The following is a 17,665-nucleotide window of genomic DNA, read 5'->3' as shown; positions in this document are numbered from 1 at the left end:
GACCATCGCAGGCTATTAAATTAATATAATCCACAACTGCAAACTTCAACTACAATGTTAAATGTCAAAACATTTAGTAGGTCACTCCATTATTCCATATAAAAAAAACTTTTTCAACTAAAATGGCATACTATGTGTAGTGACTTGTTAGCATTCAGTTAGTAATTATGCCTGAACAAGGTTCGATGGCCAAGTATGCCTTTAAAAGGTTTAAATACATCAGATTTACTAGATTCCCGCGTAATTATCATATATCATATCTATAATTTTTACCTACATTTAATAAACTTTGCTTTTGACTTACATAGAAATTCGAAAAAATTAAAAAAATCATTGTTTTCCTAATGATTACTATATAATAAAGTAACATATTTTATTCCCATATAACATAGTTATGTAATCTTACTATAGTTATATTTTTCCTTTATACAAGCATTGTTAACTTAAAACCGACCAAATTCCCACAAAAGATTTATGTAATATTAATTATTATGTTCCGTCCTTTAAATCTCAGCCACTCTTGAGGTGCTTGAACTCACTCATTCATTCGTAAATTCATTTAAGTTGACCTCAATCGGGTTTTGCAAGCGCCAAGCCTACCTTAACGACACCACAACAAACCGTCTAAAATGCCACACTGATTTATTTAAAATACTACCATATTACTTTAAGTTAGAGTTGCATTTTAGTTGAATGGCAAAATGACTTAATTTGATTGAGCACCTTAAATGAGATTTAAGTATGTGTGATTTGCATTCCACTTGATTGCACCCTTTATGACAAATTGATGTCGTTTCGAGGGTTTTATGCAATTTTAAAAGCTCGCGGTATACTTTGCGGCATCGCTTGCGGCGAATCTTAATTTCAGTTAATGACCGTACTTTTACCTATAGAATATGCTTTTATGCATGAGATTTCTGACATTCTTTATCGTCCGATCAGGGAAAACAGCCGCATGTTAATGCAATTGGTTTAATAACCATTCCTTCAGAGTACTCACCATGAAATGTGCGGATACATATACATACATAAGCTTAATATAAAATAAATACAATGCTAAATATTTTCTTAGATTAATATTTGTTCCTATCTAGTAGATAATAACATATTTATTGGGTTCTTGTTTCTATGCAGAAGTTTGGCCTAGTGGCATTAGCGTCATTCAGAAATGCCATTCGAGGGCCAAGCCACATCTTAAGGGCGTGTCTGAGGTGTTTGTAGTGCGTAGGGTCTCTCTACACCTCTGAATATCTGATGGCTTTAGTGTAAACTAGCCCTGCATATCCCCCGTCAAGTCTGACTTCTGTGGCGCTGGCCAGCGTAAACGCATTAGCACTTCTTTAAAAAAAAGTGTCTCAAACGTGCGACTCTCAACTCCCGCTAAGTGTATTTTCCTTTCGTATGCAATTACGGCATGGTACCTTTGCACGTGAATTCAAACACCGTAAGACCTCTATAGCTGTGACTCAAAATCTATGACCACAGAAGGCTGATTTTATTTGTGCATTTCATTAAAGTAATCTGGATCCATATGGGTCTGTAGCGCTACTGTATAATTATTTAAAATAGCGCTAATGTTGTATTTACGCCAACGAATTACAATGACCGTAATACATTTTTAACTACCAGAAGCTCGGCAAACGTTAATCATATGCAACATCTCCTAGAAGTTAATAATGTATATAAAATAATAACAATACGCTATAATCTAATAAAAGCGATAGGTCCAATCGGAAAATTAATTAATCATGGTATCTGGATTAGGATAATGCAATAAAGAAATGCTGACATTAAAATTAATTTACTAAAAGTTCCACAGTTTCGCAATGCCGAATCAAATTGTCTTGTAATCAAACCGTAAAGGGTCAAACATAAATGATGATTCGATCATTAACAATGATTAAACCGCAAACAAGCCTTGATCTTTTTATACATAAAAGGCCGAACAGAAAAAAGTCTTCGTAAGACCACCTGTGATTATTACTCAGCTTCTTTACTCACTACAAAACATTCTTGTTAAAATCAAGGATAAAATAAAGTTTAAAAAAGTATATTTTTCGATGTCAACATATCAGAATAAGTTCCCATTTTGTCTCTAAATTCTTTCAAATTGAATTTTCAATTTTTTAAATTACTTTTCTTGATTCCCATTATTCTCTATATGTCTTATATCACATGGTTAATCATGCTAAAAGCGTACCGCTTCTTAAACGATACTACCGTGAGCCAAATAGCATTATGGATGGTCATTGTCAATCCACGTGAACCCATCAATCCAAGCTCTTACTTTAGGTTGGTTTGGAAAAAAAACAAACGAACCTTCTTTGGATTTTAGAAGACGCCTATATTATTGTTAACTTTTTCCCTGTATTTTTTTTTGTATATCCAAACGTGTATTTTAACTACAAAATGATTCGATAATATCCGCTTGTTAAATCTAAAGAATAAATATGTAAATGTCATCACATTCTCATCTGCATTTAGGTCGAATGCCGAGGCCGTTAACTGTTAAAGTTAAGGTCCCTTGGTACCTGATACAACCTTTAATCTTAGAGATAGATTACATAATATTGAAAACAGTATATGGATGCACTATCGGTTTTCTTTAAATCGTAATAGAATCTTTAATTCTCAACAAGATATAGTCCTATCAACCTAATCTAGCCAAAAGTTATGTTCCAAAAGAAAAGGCGTTTTTTAAAAATGAAGTATAATATTATTAACATTTATAAGATATTTATTAAAGTCTCACCAAAAAAAAATATTCTATTCGAAATGGCCACCTATGGCTTTTATCTGCCGTTTACAAGGGGAATTTCGCTACTGTTGGCTCCAAAGATTTTCTGCGCCAGTGTCGTTTAGAGCAGGCCATGTTATATCATAATTTGAAGTCTAAAGCATTGCCGTTTGGTCTAGTTGAAGGTCAGTCATAAGCTCTACGTCTAGAACGTTGGTTTCAAGCCAGGCTAGGGTAGTTGGAACCAGGTGCAGAATCCTGCTAGAAAGTCCACAGTATATGTTTTAAAAGTGTATTGCTGAGACGTTTCACAGCAAGGTGATCCGAGACGGTATCTTGATACACTTTGGCTGAAGTTTTCACTCCTTATTGGTAAAAATGACTCCATGATAAAACACGCCCCACCAAAACATGACTCCCGCAAGGTGATGACTGTTGTTCCGACCATTTGAGCAGCTTCATTAGATCTGTGATCGTAAACTGTGTCATTTTGCTTATTGTAGTGTTCTTCAATCGTGAAAATTGTTCATCGGTAAAAAGGATGTTTCTCTTCTTTTCATCTGCGTATCTTGACAGAAGGCGTTTTAATCAATCCACTCTCTTTAATTGTACAAATTGATTAAGCATCGAGCTTCAGGTCTTGTTTTATAATACGCAACAGAGTCCTAGCGGGAATCTTCATGATGTGGTTTCGACGAATTCTGGTATTCGATAGACGAAGTGTTGTTGTATCTATTGATAGTACGATATACCAAGATATGGCTGATCAAGCTTTTGAAGTGTCTAGAACATGGCCGACGGCTCCAGACCCACTTTTTGCAAGGCGATCGCTGCAATCCTATTTTCTTTATCTTGTAATTTGAAAATTAACACGAAAAAATATGTGAAATGGCTTAAAATCGAACGGAGTATTTAAAATGATATATATAGTAATAGGTGTTCCAAATGCAAAATAATAAAGAAATTGAATAAAAAGTTTTCATGTAACTGTATTTATGGTCAGACTAGTTATAATTGTAATTGAGTTAGTTTTATTGATTAGCTTCCTTTTCTATAAAGCATTTTCATTTAATAGTCGTGTATAAATAAGCTTTGGAATGTATAGAACGGTATTCTAGTATAAAAAAAGCTAAAAAATCAGCCGTTTTTAAAATTTATTATATATATATATATTATACACTAGTACACGCCTTTCACGAAATGTTTGACATACGCAACAAGTATTCTCGAGCAGAGAGAATTTTACGCCTGACTAGAAATTTTAGCAATACGCAAGGATGCCACATTATCAGTTAATAAATTGTCGGCGCATATTTTTGTAACCTCGCGTTTGATTACACACGTGTTGTATCAACTTTATTTAAAATATTTATCTTTTTATTCCGATTTGTATTTAAATATTGTAAATTAAGATTTGTGAGAAATATTTTAATCATACCTTGCCTTTATAATTAGAGAAGCATTTATAATTTCTCGTTTATTTGTGTCCAGCGTAAGGAAAAATTATACAACAACTATTTACGGCTCGACGCTTCCGAATTTAGATCCCGATTCATATGTCCTTCTTTAAGTAATTGTAAATTGTACATCTTATGTAGTTTTATACTTCTTGCGCTCACCTTATTTTTTTTACTTTGCAGTGGAAGAGATTGCTTGAAACCGAAAAGGCCCTCCATATTATTTAATTATTAAAATTGGTCTGATTTATGCAATGTGGCATGTATTAACAATTGAGTTTGGTATTAAATCATCATGTACTGTTAGTAATTAGTATGAGGGTACAAACCTCACTAGGCTCCGTGTATCGGTCAGCCGCCTTCCGCGTTCGACTTAAGGCGCAGTTTTGAAAAAAGCTCTTTACAGCTAATAACAAAATATTATTTTACATAATATACTGTAAAAAAAAATACCTAAATATCAGTGGCGCCTTTTTAAGTCTGGGTCTCAGATTTCTGTATATATTTCATGATAATTTGTTAATCTAATAGGCAAGTAGGTGATCAGCCTCCTGTATAGACACACGCCGTCGCCTTTTTGGGTGTAGGCAAGTTGGTTTCCTCACGATGTTTTCATTCGCCATACAAACTAAGTCAAAGAGATTTGGTGCACAGCCGGGGATCGAACCTACGACTTCAATTATGAAAGTCGCAGGGTGAGCCACTAGGCCAACACTTCTTCAAAAAAAATTGACAGTTTATCAAAAATCCTTACAATAAATATTTAAGGGTCTGATAAAATATCATATCTATAAACGTTTTTTCTTTTTGAAAAGACTAATGTACCCTATAAAATCCAGTTTATATGAATGAGTAAAAGTTATGTTCATAATTATTTCGTAAAATAAATGAACTACATTAACATTATTTGAACCAAATGTTAGTTTATTTATTTACTTGGTATTGTGTTTTGAATATATAATAACAAATTAATACTTATAGCCAAAGATGGGCGATTTACGAAAGGAAAAACTCAATAAAAGTTATTAAAAACATTAAAATTCGACTGTGTTGTGCAATGGTATGCCTAATAAATATTGATAATGTGTATTATTCAGTTTTAATTCAGAAATCAATTTAAGTTAGTCAGTGTTACAAATATTGAACACGCATATACTATTTCAAGAAAATCCCACATCGCATCGGACCCATCCGTTAACTGTTACCATACACTATGCCTTAACGCTACGGACATATTTCGACTCGTGCGCACCACTGATCATTCCCGCGCGATCGCGAAACAACTCGCACGTATCGATCTAATAAAAAAGTGAAGTGACTTGTTGTGTTGTGTTTTGCTTAGAAAATTGTGGTTTGTGGTTAGTATTATCTATTGTAACTCATGAAAGGTGTCACAGTATTTAGCCTAATTTCTGAAAGAAATTTTAAAACAACTTTAAGATTTTCCCATATATTTTTCTATATTCAATATGTTTTATCAATTACAAATAAAATGACGTACACGGGAGGTGTATGAAGTAATTTTAGAAGTGGTGTCTGCACACAACGGACTCCGTCGGTGGACAAAACATTACAAGAAAAAAAATCGATTTTAAAATATTTTCTCCTATCAATTTCTCAATACATATTTTCACGAATGCATATAATTAAACACATTTCTTATAAATTACCTTTAAATATCATTTATAACATCTATATAGAAAGACGTAAAAAATATACAGGCGTAAAAAGACCAAACACACTTTCCCCTGAAATAAGCGTGATGACAAAATTATCAACGAAATTTTCACACTTTGATAAAATTCATAAAATGATACACTTTCTACAATTATTTGGATTTTCACTTAATCTGTGTAAAATCAACTTTAATATAAAGTAATTAGTAATTAGCTTGGTTAAAATTAAGTGAAAATGCAATGATCTGTATCTTTCGGCATGTTTTGTGTTTTAAATATATATCATAATTATATATATAGGGTGCAATTTTGAACACTACTTGGAATGTACCCTAATTATTGCAAATTATTTAATAATGTAATGTAAATATAGAGTTTTGCAATAAAAAAAGAGTATTAAAAATACTCAACACCCAGAATCAAACCTGTTAACACTATATCATAAAATGATTCTAAATCTAAACAACTAATGTACTATCAAGTATAAGGCAGTGTCTTTTAGATAGCCCCACACAGTAAACGTTTATTTTATAGCAAATAGGCCGAACGCTTAGCTGATTGCCTAACAAATATGATTAAACTCATACAGAAACTTACAAAATAATCATTATTATGCTTGCAGATCTCAGAACTTTTGTTCCGGGATAGGTAAAATTATATCCTATTCTGCAGTACTTACTTGGGTTAAGTTGTCGAACTACTCTAGATTAACAATGTATTGAGTTTTGACGTACTTAGTCACCTACTTAACCAGTTTTAATATCTACTATAGATGTAGGTATATATATATATATATATATATATATATATATATATATATATATATAGTTAAGCTAGCGATGAAATCACTATTTTATATGTCAAACCTTAAACCTTAGAAATAAGGGAATAAGTATGTCCACATATTTATTTTTAAACACACACACAATTATTTTCAAAATTTATTTATTTATTAAAGTATGTAGTCTACATCACGTTTAATGCATTTTCTATAGTATATGTTACAAATATATTCTAAACATGACCAAAACATAAATTTTAGTAAGAAAAAATTACACTTCCAATTTAGTTTTTACTAATTATTTGTTCACTACCGAATATTTAACAATGGAAATGCTATTAGCTCTACGCATAATTTATCCAATCGAATAAAGACATTGAACCCGTATCCTCTGACACCATGACATGGCATTTCGCAGAATTGCCGCAAGCACTCGTGTCATAGAAAACACTTTCATTTTGACATTTCTCTATTACATTGCCTAACTTTCATAGTAGTAATGCATGTTCAACTGGTAACATGGTCTCGCCCATAAATATTACGAATTGTTTCCGCCAAGCCCACCAGAGCTTTTAAGCAAAAAAAGTCCCTGCTTAGGAAATGGTAGATCTGACACTCCCTTGCGTAGCTTCTCGGCCACGGCTGATCGCATTCCTGATAGGCTATTATGTCGGGATACTGTGTTTAAAAAAATGCGTATTCCAATAGAATCTACCGTAAGTTGCAAATTAAATTCTCTATAATATATAATTCAAACGGTGCAACTGAGCTACGAAGCTATGCCCCATTAGTTAATTTAATTTATGAAAGTATGCAGTGAAGGACCTTTTAAGTTTCTGCCTGTTTAGTAAATCTTTACTAAATTGCTAAAGTACTAGAACACTTTACAGGACGACAGGTGTTATTACGACTGCTAAATTATTGAATAATCCGTTGCAAATAAATAATATAGACAATTCTGTAACTAATTGAGACTTATTGATATGTATTTATTATTCATACAGTAACTCACTACTAATAGAAAACTAGTTAATGCAAAATTTAAAGAATATAATACATATAAAGAAAATATAAAACCTAAACCTTTTTATAACAAATATGCAATCCTTGTAAATAGCCAGTATTTAGTCTACATACATGAATATTTATTAAAGATTTTATATGTAACGATTGTTAGGTTGTGTTTGAGGCAGGGTAAACATATCTAACAACATATCCGTTAAAATCAAAGCGTCAAATCGGAAATTGCACAGACTACATATATCCTATAAACAAAAAACAATAGAATGTGATTCCTATAATCTATAACGAATATGTGCCTTGCAAATTGGCTGATTTGCATATTTCCTTGATAATTGTTCGTATAAAGTAAAAAAAAATTGTATGTTGACACCTTTCATGGGTTTTATTAAATTAAATATATAGAACAGCGCAAGAACGTTAAAGTTATAAATGCAGTGAAATGTGCGATTCCATGGTTAGCAATGAGAACATCATGAAGATATCATCTGTTATTATGGTAAGTGACCATTTAAACTACGTATAGTTGGGATTAAGATTTAATTATAAAGTTTATTGTCTACGGTCGCCACTTCATTACATTCATTAAATAATTCACTCTCGTCTTTTGCTATAAAGTTCTTCGAAAAATGGGCATATGGACTAGATTTTTGAGTAATGCAAAATGTGAATAAAGTTCTAGGTAAATCTTAAATTATTGGCGTTTGAAAAGAATCGTTTTCTCGCCTATTCTGATTTTTTATTGTAACATCACGCAATAGTAGGTTACGTACAGCGAAGAAGAGTATATTAATTTAACTCTCATGACCTACTGTGTGGCCAGGTAATAACCAATACTATACCATCTCTTAAGCTATATTTATGTATGTCTGAATCCCACAAACCAGTCCTGGTGACATTGCACGGCGTCCTGTTTCCTTCCCTGTGCTAAATAAATAGATTGCTGTCGTTGAACTGTGAACAGAGTTCGAAAACGCGCTATGGAGTCGAAGATACGATAATTTAAAAAAAAACTCTTTAATAAATTTATTTATTATATTCTTATATTCATCTAAAGCAAGTCTTTAGATGAAATTCATCTTTAGATGGAATTTTATTTGATCGCATACTTCATTGGTAAATGTAGTTTTTAATCTTCTTACATTCTTAACTATGCTTCTTTACTAGCTTTAAATAGGGTCTGTAAGCTTCGTCATTCCAGCTAGGAGATCCCCCAGGTCTTGCGCCTTCATCACCCTAAAGAAACGACTGTGTGTCAAAGAAGATTAGATTCCTGTGGAATGAATGAAAAATAAGGTCTTTAATCTAAACAGTTTCGTTACTCCAGCTAGTAGGGGCTTGGCCCGGAGGCTCGTGTCTTTTACATGACTCCCAACAAGTCTATGTGTGTCTCTATAAAGACGCCTGTGTCAAAGGAGCTCCAGGTTGTCTCAATATGACTTGACTTGATGCACATCTTGACTAGACTAAATTGCACATGTCTTTTGTTTTGTCTATCATAAGCCTCAAACCTGAGCCTTTAATTAAATAACAGCTAACAAAATAACTTGCCTAATACTTATTTCATAATAAAGAATTATGAAGAAATTTATCGAACATGTTTTTTTCAATCGTACAAATAATTTATCAAAATAAAGCATTGCCCATTGCAAAAAAATATTGCAGAAACTGTGTCCACTCAATCTATGTGCCGGGTCGTCGCTCCGTATTGCATAATAACGTCTAGTTGGATCGATTTATTGCCTGGCCCCAGGAAAACTGGCCTGAGATTGCGATAATCTTTGCCGGAAATATATTTCTTCTTACAACGATTTATAAACTTTTACCTGCGATTTTAAAAGTATATTTCACTTGTAAATCCATCTGGAAAATTCTGGCTCAGCTTTATTGCTCAATATGAACAACAATAGAGCATCTCCATTATGGGGAACTAGCTGCCTACTGAAGTATTTCCGAATTAATTAGGCTTATAGTCATTCAAGAAATGAGCGTACCAATTTTTAAACGACCGGCAACGCACTGACGAGCCTTCTGGCAATGTTAGTGGTATCGCGATATAATTTTTTTTATTTTTTTATGTAATAGCAGGCAAACGGGCAAGAGGCTCACCTGATGTGAAGCGATACCGCCGCCCATGGACACTCACATTGCCAGGAGGCTCGTCAGTGCATTAGTGCATTATTCAACATCAAGCCGTTTGCTTCCTGATATATATAAAAAAATGAAATTGTCCCATGCCTTGGCTGTAGGTTTTTATGTCTTCTTTTTCAAATAGTATACTAAATTTAGAAACTGTAGTTTAGCTATGTACCTATTACATTTAATATACCAATTTTCAATAAATATATTAGTTTTCGTAAACTACAAATTTACAGTTAGTATATAAATTCAGAAAATAAATAGCAATGTATCGCGTGATTTTTTTAAAATTGTTATATACGAGAAATTAAATGAGCACGAGCCTATGAGCATGGCCTAGTGGCTTCAGCGTGCGACTCTTATCCCTGAGGTCGTAGGTTCGATCCCCGGCTGTGCACCAATGTACTTTCTTTCTATGTGCGCATTTAACATTCGCTCCAACGGTGAAGTAAAACATCGTGACGAAACCGGCTTGCCTTAGACCCAAAAAGGTCGGCGTGTGTCAGGCACAGAAGGCTGATCGCTTACTTGCCTATTTGATTAACAAATGATCATGAAACAGATACAGAAATCTGACGCCTGGACCTAAATAGGTTGTGGAAATGATTTTTTTTATAAAAATATCTCGTAATGTATTCACGAAGAGTCGCCTGTGAAGTGCCCAGGAGACTTCTGGGCTGGGAAGGAGCTAGGCTGGCTAAATTAGGACTTTACGCACAACGGACCAATTACGAGTGCGAAAACTGAGTCCACCAACCAATGTGTATTCACGGATCTTACTGATAAGATTTTGTTAGGAATTTAAAAATAACTGTTTCCTAACATTTCGCTAGGCCATTTTGCCTCTTACCTTTAAAAATGATTTCACAACTAAACCTGAAGGTTGATCGCCGGATGAGCCTATGTCCAAATCTACTTTCATGTATTATGACTAAGTTCTAAACAATAGAAAATGTTAATTGCATGGAATAAGGTTATGGATGCGTTGAGGATGTGTCAATGATATTTCGTACGATAAAGGAAAATATCTTAGACGCAAAACCCAATCCGACGACGAAAACCTGAAGAAGGTTGACTATAATTTCTCTAAAAAATAATTATTAGTGAAACACTTGCACCAATGTAAGCATTGGTTTTTAAGTTATTATTTAAACCAATTCTAAGTAACCTTTAATTCTGATCTCCCAGTGTAGTCCCACAGAAATATGCGTATAATAGACTCGCAATAGCTTTTTGTAACAATTATTTTAAATTGAATCTTGACGTTTCAATTTTGAGGATAAATAAAAAACGAAAATAAATTAAGGAAATATTCTCTGTGGTAGAGCAGTGTTGGCCTTGTGCCTTCAGGGTGCGTGCGAGGTCGTAGGTTCGATCCTCGGCTGTGCGTCAATGGACTTTCTTCCTATGTGCACATTTAATATTCGCTCGAACGGTGAAAGACAACATCGTGATGAAATGTTGGTGGAGGTGAGGTTGAGGTGCAGAAGGCTGCCCACCTGCTTGCTTATTAGAATCACAAATGATCATGTCATGTCATCAGGTTGTAGCGCCATTGATTTATTTTATTCTCCGTGGCAGCACAGGTGCTTTCTTAGCTCAACGGTAGCGGTAAGGACCGTACTTTTTAAATTTATTTTAGATTTATTTTTATTTATTATTATTACTACTACTTATTATTATTGTTACGAATATATTGTAAACAAAGTTAATAATTTTTGATTCAGTAAATATAAGATTTGCTATTTTAAGGATTAGCAAAGTTACACAGTTCCCCATTCCTTTTCATAATATTTCTTTAGAAAAACCTTACACGCAAAATAATTAAATATTAGTATTCGTTTATAACGCGAGATCTGCGCATGCGCTGGGTGCGCTGAGGCCGGTTATTTTGACACAAATTCAGATGTACCGTAACGAAATCTACTTCCGATGAGGCTCCAGTCTTAACCAGTACAATGAGTGTTATAATCTACATTTAAGCTGATTTTTTGACATGTCTTTGTTCATTTAAGATTAGAAAAATTGGGTTTAAGTAAATGGTGATACAAATTAATACTAACGCAAACTATATTCCTATATTTTCGTTTTGCTTTAAAATAATTAAGTTCAAATATTCGTCGACGTTATAAAAAATTACCACTTCAATTACTATTTCCATGCTTAGGTAATATTACATTATGTTAAAAAAAGGTTGGCAACGCACTTGCCATTGCGCAGATAAGTGTGTGTTATTATTATGTTTCTAAAAATGTGCCATCCGCAGAGAAACCAAATAACCTTAATAACACAGACGAAGAAATATATCTGCGCCATGCTCTATAGTGTAAGACTACAAACAAATCTATAAGGGTAACTCCCCCGCAGAACCCCTATAACGCGTTTTCGTTTAACACTATTTCCGTCCCCTTATAACGCGGAGATTTCTGTAGTGTGAAACTTGTAAATCCATAAGTTGTATTGCGTATAGTTGGTACAAAATAACTTTATTAAAGTCGTGTTCCTTGTTTTTGAATTCCTCAAAAAAAAACGGTTTTACGATATTATAATAGTTATAATTAAAAACTTTACTTCTCGTTCACCTCTTGATTGATTTCCTCAGCACATTATGTCAGCTCATAACACTCGTTTCCCAGCCATTTCCTTCACAATTATGTCACTAGATAACATCTTACGCCATAAGACATGTGTTTTTACGTTGATGGCGTGATAATTACCTGTGTTATTTTTTTTATGATACGTCTAATTGATATCGTATGTCATATCTGTGTTTCTCATATGAATTCAGGTACTATCAAAATTGTTTCGGAAAGTTTATTCAACTAATAATATATAGAGTAATGTGTAATTTTGTAACGACTACTGAAATGCTTTTTTTTAAATTAGGTGAAAATGCGCATACAGGCCCGCGCTATGGATGCCGAGCTTGACGCGGGGATTGTGGGGCTGGGGCTATACTCAAAGCCCTCTGCTAATCAGAGTGGTAGCGCCCACCCACTAAATATAGATAAGATGGGCCCTCGGCTTTCGCCAGGAATTCTACTCAAGATCATACACTCAGATACACTAACTCAGAGTAAAGTTGAATATATTTAAAAAAAAACAACATCCAGCCTGTGAAACCGGGCCTTAAACTTATGTTAAAGTGAAGTAATAACGATTTAAAATATTGTATAACAATCTTGTTTATAAATAAAGATTAGAGATAGTTGTTTAATCGTATCTTAATGCCATTTTTATCAGAAACAAATGCACTTAATATGCATTTTATTATAAAGAAATTGTTATATAATGTAACAGGTTACGTAAATATCAATTTGTATGTGATTTCAGATACATCTAAATAATTGATTATATTTTCATTCATTTTAAGTCTTAGAGAACTGGCTACATCTGTGTATTTTTTATTAAACAGTTACTGCTCACTTGTACATAAGTTGATATGTTTATTTAAATGCTGAGAATCCTGAGGATACGGGCGTTGTATACCGTACTAATCCTGTAACAAATACATCAATAAATTTTAATGTCCATCCCAAATAATGATGTAAATATAAACTTGATTTGTTCTATATTTTGTCTGTTCTGATTTTTAATTTAAAATTCAGCAAATACTTGCTATCTGATTTAAAAGACTTGAGGACTTGTGGATAATGTTTAACATTAAGAGCCATCTTTCAACAACGCCCATTGTTGGTTCTGTTAGAGCATTATGAGGTAGACCAACAACTAAGATTGTTCATCGTTATACTTGAGATACTTTACCTTATCATGGCGGATAAGAAATTTTAATATTGAGGCCTGGAACGAATCTGGTATAATTACTATTTTTATATATCATAGCATTTGTTTTGATTGTGAAATGTTAGTTTTTTGTTTCAAATTCTATATCAATATTAATAATACATTAACTAAGTATACCTATTCGAATATGTTGTGCGATGCTATGCGCACTAAATATAATGAAGGCTTTTGTAAGTTAACAAGGTAGATGTTATGAAATTCTTATATTGGTTGTACAGTGATTAGATCCACCTCGTAACGGTCTGGTAGATTTGCCTCGGAATTCGGTCCGCGAGACGCACGATCTGCTTTCTCTTTCTAAAGATAACCCCAAACTTTATTAGGCCAAGCCCTGTATGATTTAGACCGGAAATGCCACTATTATGTTGAATATTTTACTATATTCATGTTTTGAAGTATAAAAATATATTCAACATTTAAATACATATGTATTAATCATGAAATAATTTCAACTTTTTGTAATTAAAGAGTCGTTAATTAAACTATTTACAAAGAACCTTTTTAGTAACCTCCTCAGAAAGTCTGTTCTACAGAAAGCTATCATGAAGCTTTTGTTTTAAAAGCCTAACAATAGTCACTTACACATCCAAAATGCTTGTCCCATGACAATATATAAATACTACGTCAAATCAATAAATAATTGATATTATGATTGAAGTCAATCAAAATGTGTCCATATTCGAAGTCAATAATTTAATAGTATCTATTCGTCTAAAATGAACATAACATTGACAAATCGTTTGGAGGTAGACTTTGGTTATAATTATGTACTTATTAAGTAGTTTATGGAGTAATATTTATGAGTACTTAATGCTGTATCTATTATAATAACACACTGTCAGTATTTTGCGTAATAATGCTCTCGTTCTGGCCAACGCAATATTAACCGGGAAGCTATGATGGAAATGTTTACGACATTTTATAGCGAAAGTCCGATCTTGCTTGTTTATATACACTTGTGACAGATCAAGATAATTTTCATAAGCAACAATTATTATTTTAATTTACAGTTTAGGTTGTAAGGAATTTGTTAAATTCGTTAAAAATCCAGTAGCGCTGCCTTCAAAATCAGGGTCTATGTTTCTGTTTGGTCATACTATTTTTCTTAATAGACAAGAAGGGAGCAGCCTTGTGTGCCTGACACACGCTTTCGACTATTTGGGCCGAAAGTCTTGAAGAACATTGACAGAAGGTCTATTGGTGCACAGTCGGGGATCCCACGACCTCCGATTGAAACCACTAATCCAACCTTGCTAAATTCTTTATAAGAAAAAAAACTAGTATTGAACACATTTTAAAATATAACGCAACCAACAATAAAAACGTTGAACTCTATAAAGACGCTAGTATTTTATGGGTTTACTCAGATAGTAGCATGATCCCTGATAATGGAATCCTGATATAAAATTTTACACACGCTTAAAACTTTGGGCATTTATCCTCTCTTTATTCTCCTACTTTATTTATTAGTTCTAAACATGTCGTATTCTTAAATTATGACGTTACAAATTTTACATAAACTTAAATTAAAAGCTAGCAAAAAAAAACGGCTAACAGTTTTCTGTTATCTACTTTCAGGTATAACTTTTTATAACGTAATGTAAAAGATCCAATCCATAATAATCTGTGTGAATCGTGCCTAATAATGATTAATCGTTGTTTGACTGGACGTGATTACCACTATTACCAGCTGCCCACTCAAGTATTTCCGAACCAATTCGTCTTTAGGTCATTCAAGAATAGAGCGTAACAATTCTTAAAAGGCCGACAACGTATTTGCGAGCCTTCTGGCAATTACGAACGTGAAAGGCCAATTCATTTGAGGCCATGTCGACAAAACACGGCAATTTTATGTGTTCTACATGTAATGTGGATATCCGATTGCTATTCGATTGTTACCGCACGCATTCAATTAGAAATCGGTGTTTCATAATCGGATCAATTATACATATTTATAATAATGTTTTATGTGCAAAGTCTTCTAGATTCTCACTTAGAACACTTGGGTCATGTTTTTGTTTAGACGTATGGAGGGTTATCATAACTCAAAATTCATATAGACACACTTAAGAACGTCAACAGAAAAGATGTTTAGTTAATACTAAATTTACATTTACTACCAATACGCAAGTCAATGGCGTAGAGCGGGCAAGAAGAACTAACTAGATACTCTCCGCCACTGTTCTGAACTGTCACTGATCGCTGGAGCTAGTCAATCCTTAGGTTCAGAACTTGTTAGGATTAGGTTCATTTAAATAAGCGTCCAATTTATAAAAAGCTTTATTGATTATTTTCAGTATAATCAAATCCCTACAGGATGTCGGAATACGTTAGGACACCTCTAAAAATCACTCAGTCCCACGAGAAAACTTAAAAGATATTACATATTTTCTTGTTTATAGATAGTGTTTTGATAGATAGATTCAAAATAATACTGACTAAATCTACTGACTAATCTGGCCTATAGTGTACTGACTATTGGCCCAAAAATGTATATAAATTATTAATTCCGTTTCATAACGTGCGATTCTCATGCCTGAGGTCGTTGGTTCGATCCCCGGATGTGGACCAATGGACTGTCTTTCTATGTGTGTTTCTAGATCCAAAAATTAAAAATGCCGACGCATTGAGAACTTCCTATAGAAATCTGTTCAAATGAATTACAAAAATATGTTTTTCAGCGAAAATACCTTTTATGTTTTGTAATAAATATATAGAAGTTACAAATCATTTTACAACATATAAAAGGTCAGTGAGCGAAATCGGAGCGTATTTAAATATGTGTGCAATATATGTTGTGTGCATTAAACAGGAAGTTAATTCAGTTTTAGGGCCGGTTCCTCGTGATCTTCGAAAAACTTAAACAAAACTAAACGTTAAAGTTATATTCATATATGACCAAGTTTTATGTGTTAAAAATCATATGTAATAAAACTCCAAATAAAAATTTGAATACTATGTGCATTAAGAAAGCACTGCGCGGGCGCATGCATACAATTAGCGTAATACTTGTAATTAGAATTTGTAACTGGCGAAAGTTGTGAAATTGTAAGTCCGTACTTTCTAGTACTCAAGGGTGTAGCCTCGGAGCTTACTCTGTAATCTAGTGACTAGTTTTGAAGATTCAATAAGCTTTTACCATAAAGCTTTCTCTTGAACTTAACCTTCTGGGCATTTATCAAGAGATCTCAGTATTTTTCCTAATATATAGAAAATGCTGAACTTAAAAGCCTAAAAATAGATTCTAAAAAGTCGTCCCGATATAGTGTGTTGAAAATGAATCTTGGTTGTGTATTTCATCTTCAGGTGTGTGTGTTATTGTGTGCAGCAACTTCTGTGCCATCGTAGCAACCCCATATTCCCTAACATACATAGTGATCTTGAAAGGTACACCATAGTTTTCCTTTTATCAATACGGAGTGGTAAGGAAGTAAAATAAAGAATAAACGTTGTTACCTATTGTCATTAAAACAAACCAATCACAAACACTTCTTTCTGGATCTTACCCATCATAATGAGCTGTTGGAAATAGTAGCACACGAGGCCTAAATGAAAGAGAATTTGTGTAAACATTCAGTAAATATAATATTAGCCTTTAATCACACTTTCAAATATATATTATGTATAGACGCACACTGCCTTTCACATCTCCTATACTTAAGGTCTACTTATTATAAAAAATATTTTAATCCTTTTGCTTTCAACATGCCCCATGTACCACGGAAAAGCTTTAGTGGAGACTAGCGTCAAATCAATTCTGTCGCAACTATATTTTGCTATACTAATGTCTAATTGTTATTTATTCGCGTTGTATTTTTGTTTATAAGCTAACAAAGTCTTGCGGGTTAACAAATATGGGTTGTTTTCTCTTTAACTACATCTGCCATCTTTCTAACAAGTGCTCAGTAATTGGTAATTGGTGAGCAACGTGTTTTACTAATAAGGGTTATAATTAAGTGGTAGTGAAAGGTACACCATTTTTGAACTGATGTGAAACACAGATTAGACTATAAATAGAACAAGAAACTGTTACGTTTAAAACTCAACATGT

At 33.2% G+C, this 17,665-nt stretch overlaps 1 protein-coding gene across 3 annotated transcripts in view; it reads left to right on the top strand.

The window, feature by feature from the left end:
• Positions 1-17,665, top strand: part of LOC123707210 (rhophilin-2) — a 69,053-nt gene that overhangs the window by 21,954 nt on the left and 29,434 nt on the right. The window contains exons 1-2 of one of the 3 annotated variants that reach the window (XM_045657073.1): positions 5,449-5,552; positions 8,077-8,170. The exons of the other annotated variants lie outside the window; for them this stretch is intronic. Coding sequence (XP_045513029.1) covers positions 8,114-8,170 — 57 coding nt within the window. The 5' untranslated portion in view covers positions 5,449-5,552; positions 8,077-8,113. Of the gene's footprint in view, positions 1-5,448; positions 5,553-8,076; positions 8,171-17,665 lie in introns of those variants that run through there. 3 annotated transcript variants of the gene reach the window in all.

This window comes from Pieris brassicae, chromosome 3 (assembly GCF_905147105.1).
Source record: "Pieris brassicae chromosome 3, ilPieBrab1.1, whole genome shotgun sequence".
Taxonomy (NCBI): domain Eukaryota; kingdom Metazoa; phylum Arthropoda; class Insecta; order Lepidoptera; family Pieridae; genus Pieris; species Pieris brassicae.
Note: the sequence above shows the minus strand (reverse complement) of the source record. Positions and strands in the feature narration are given on the sequence as shown.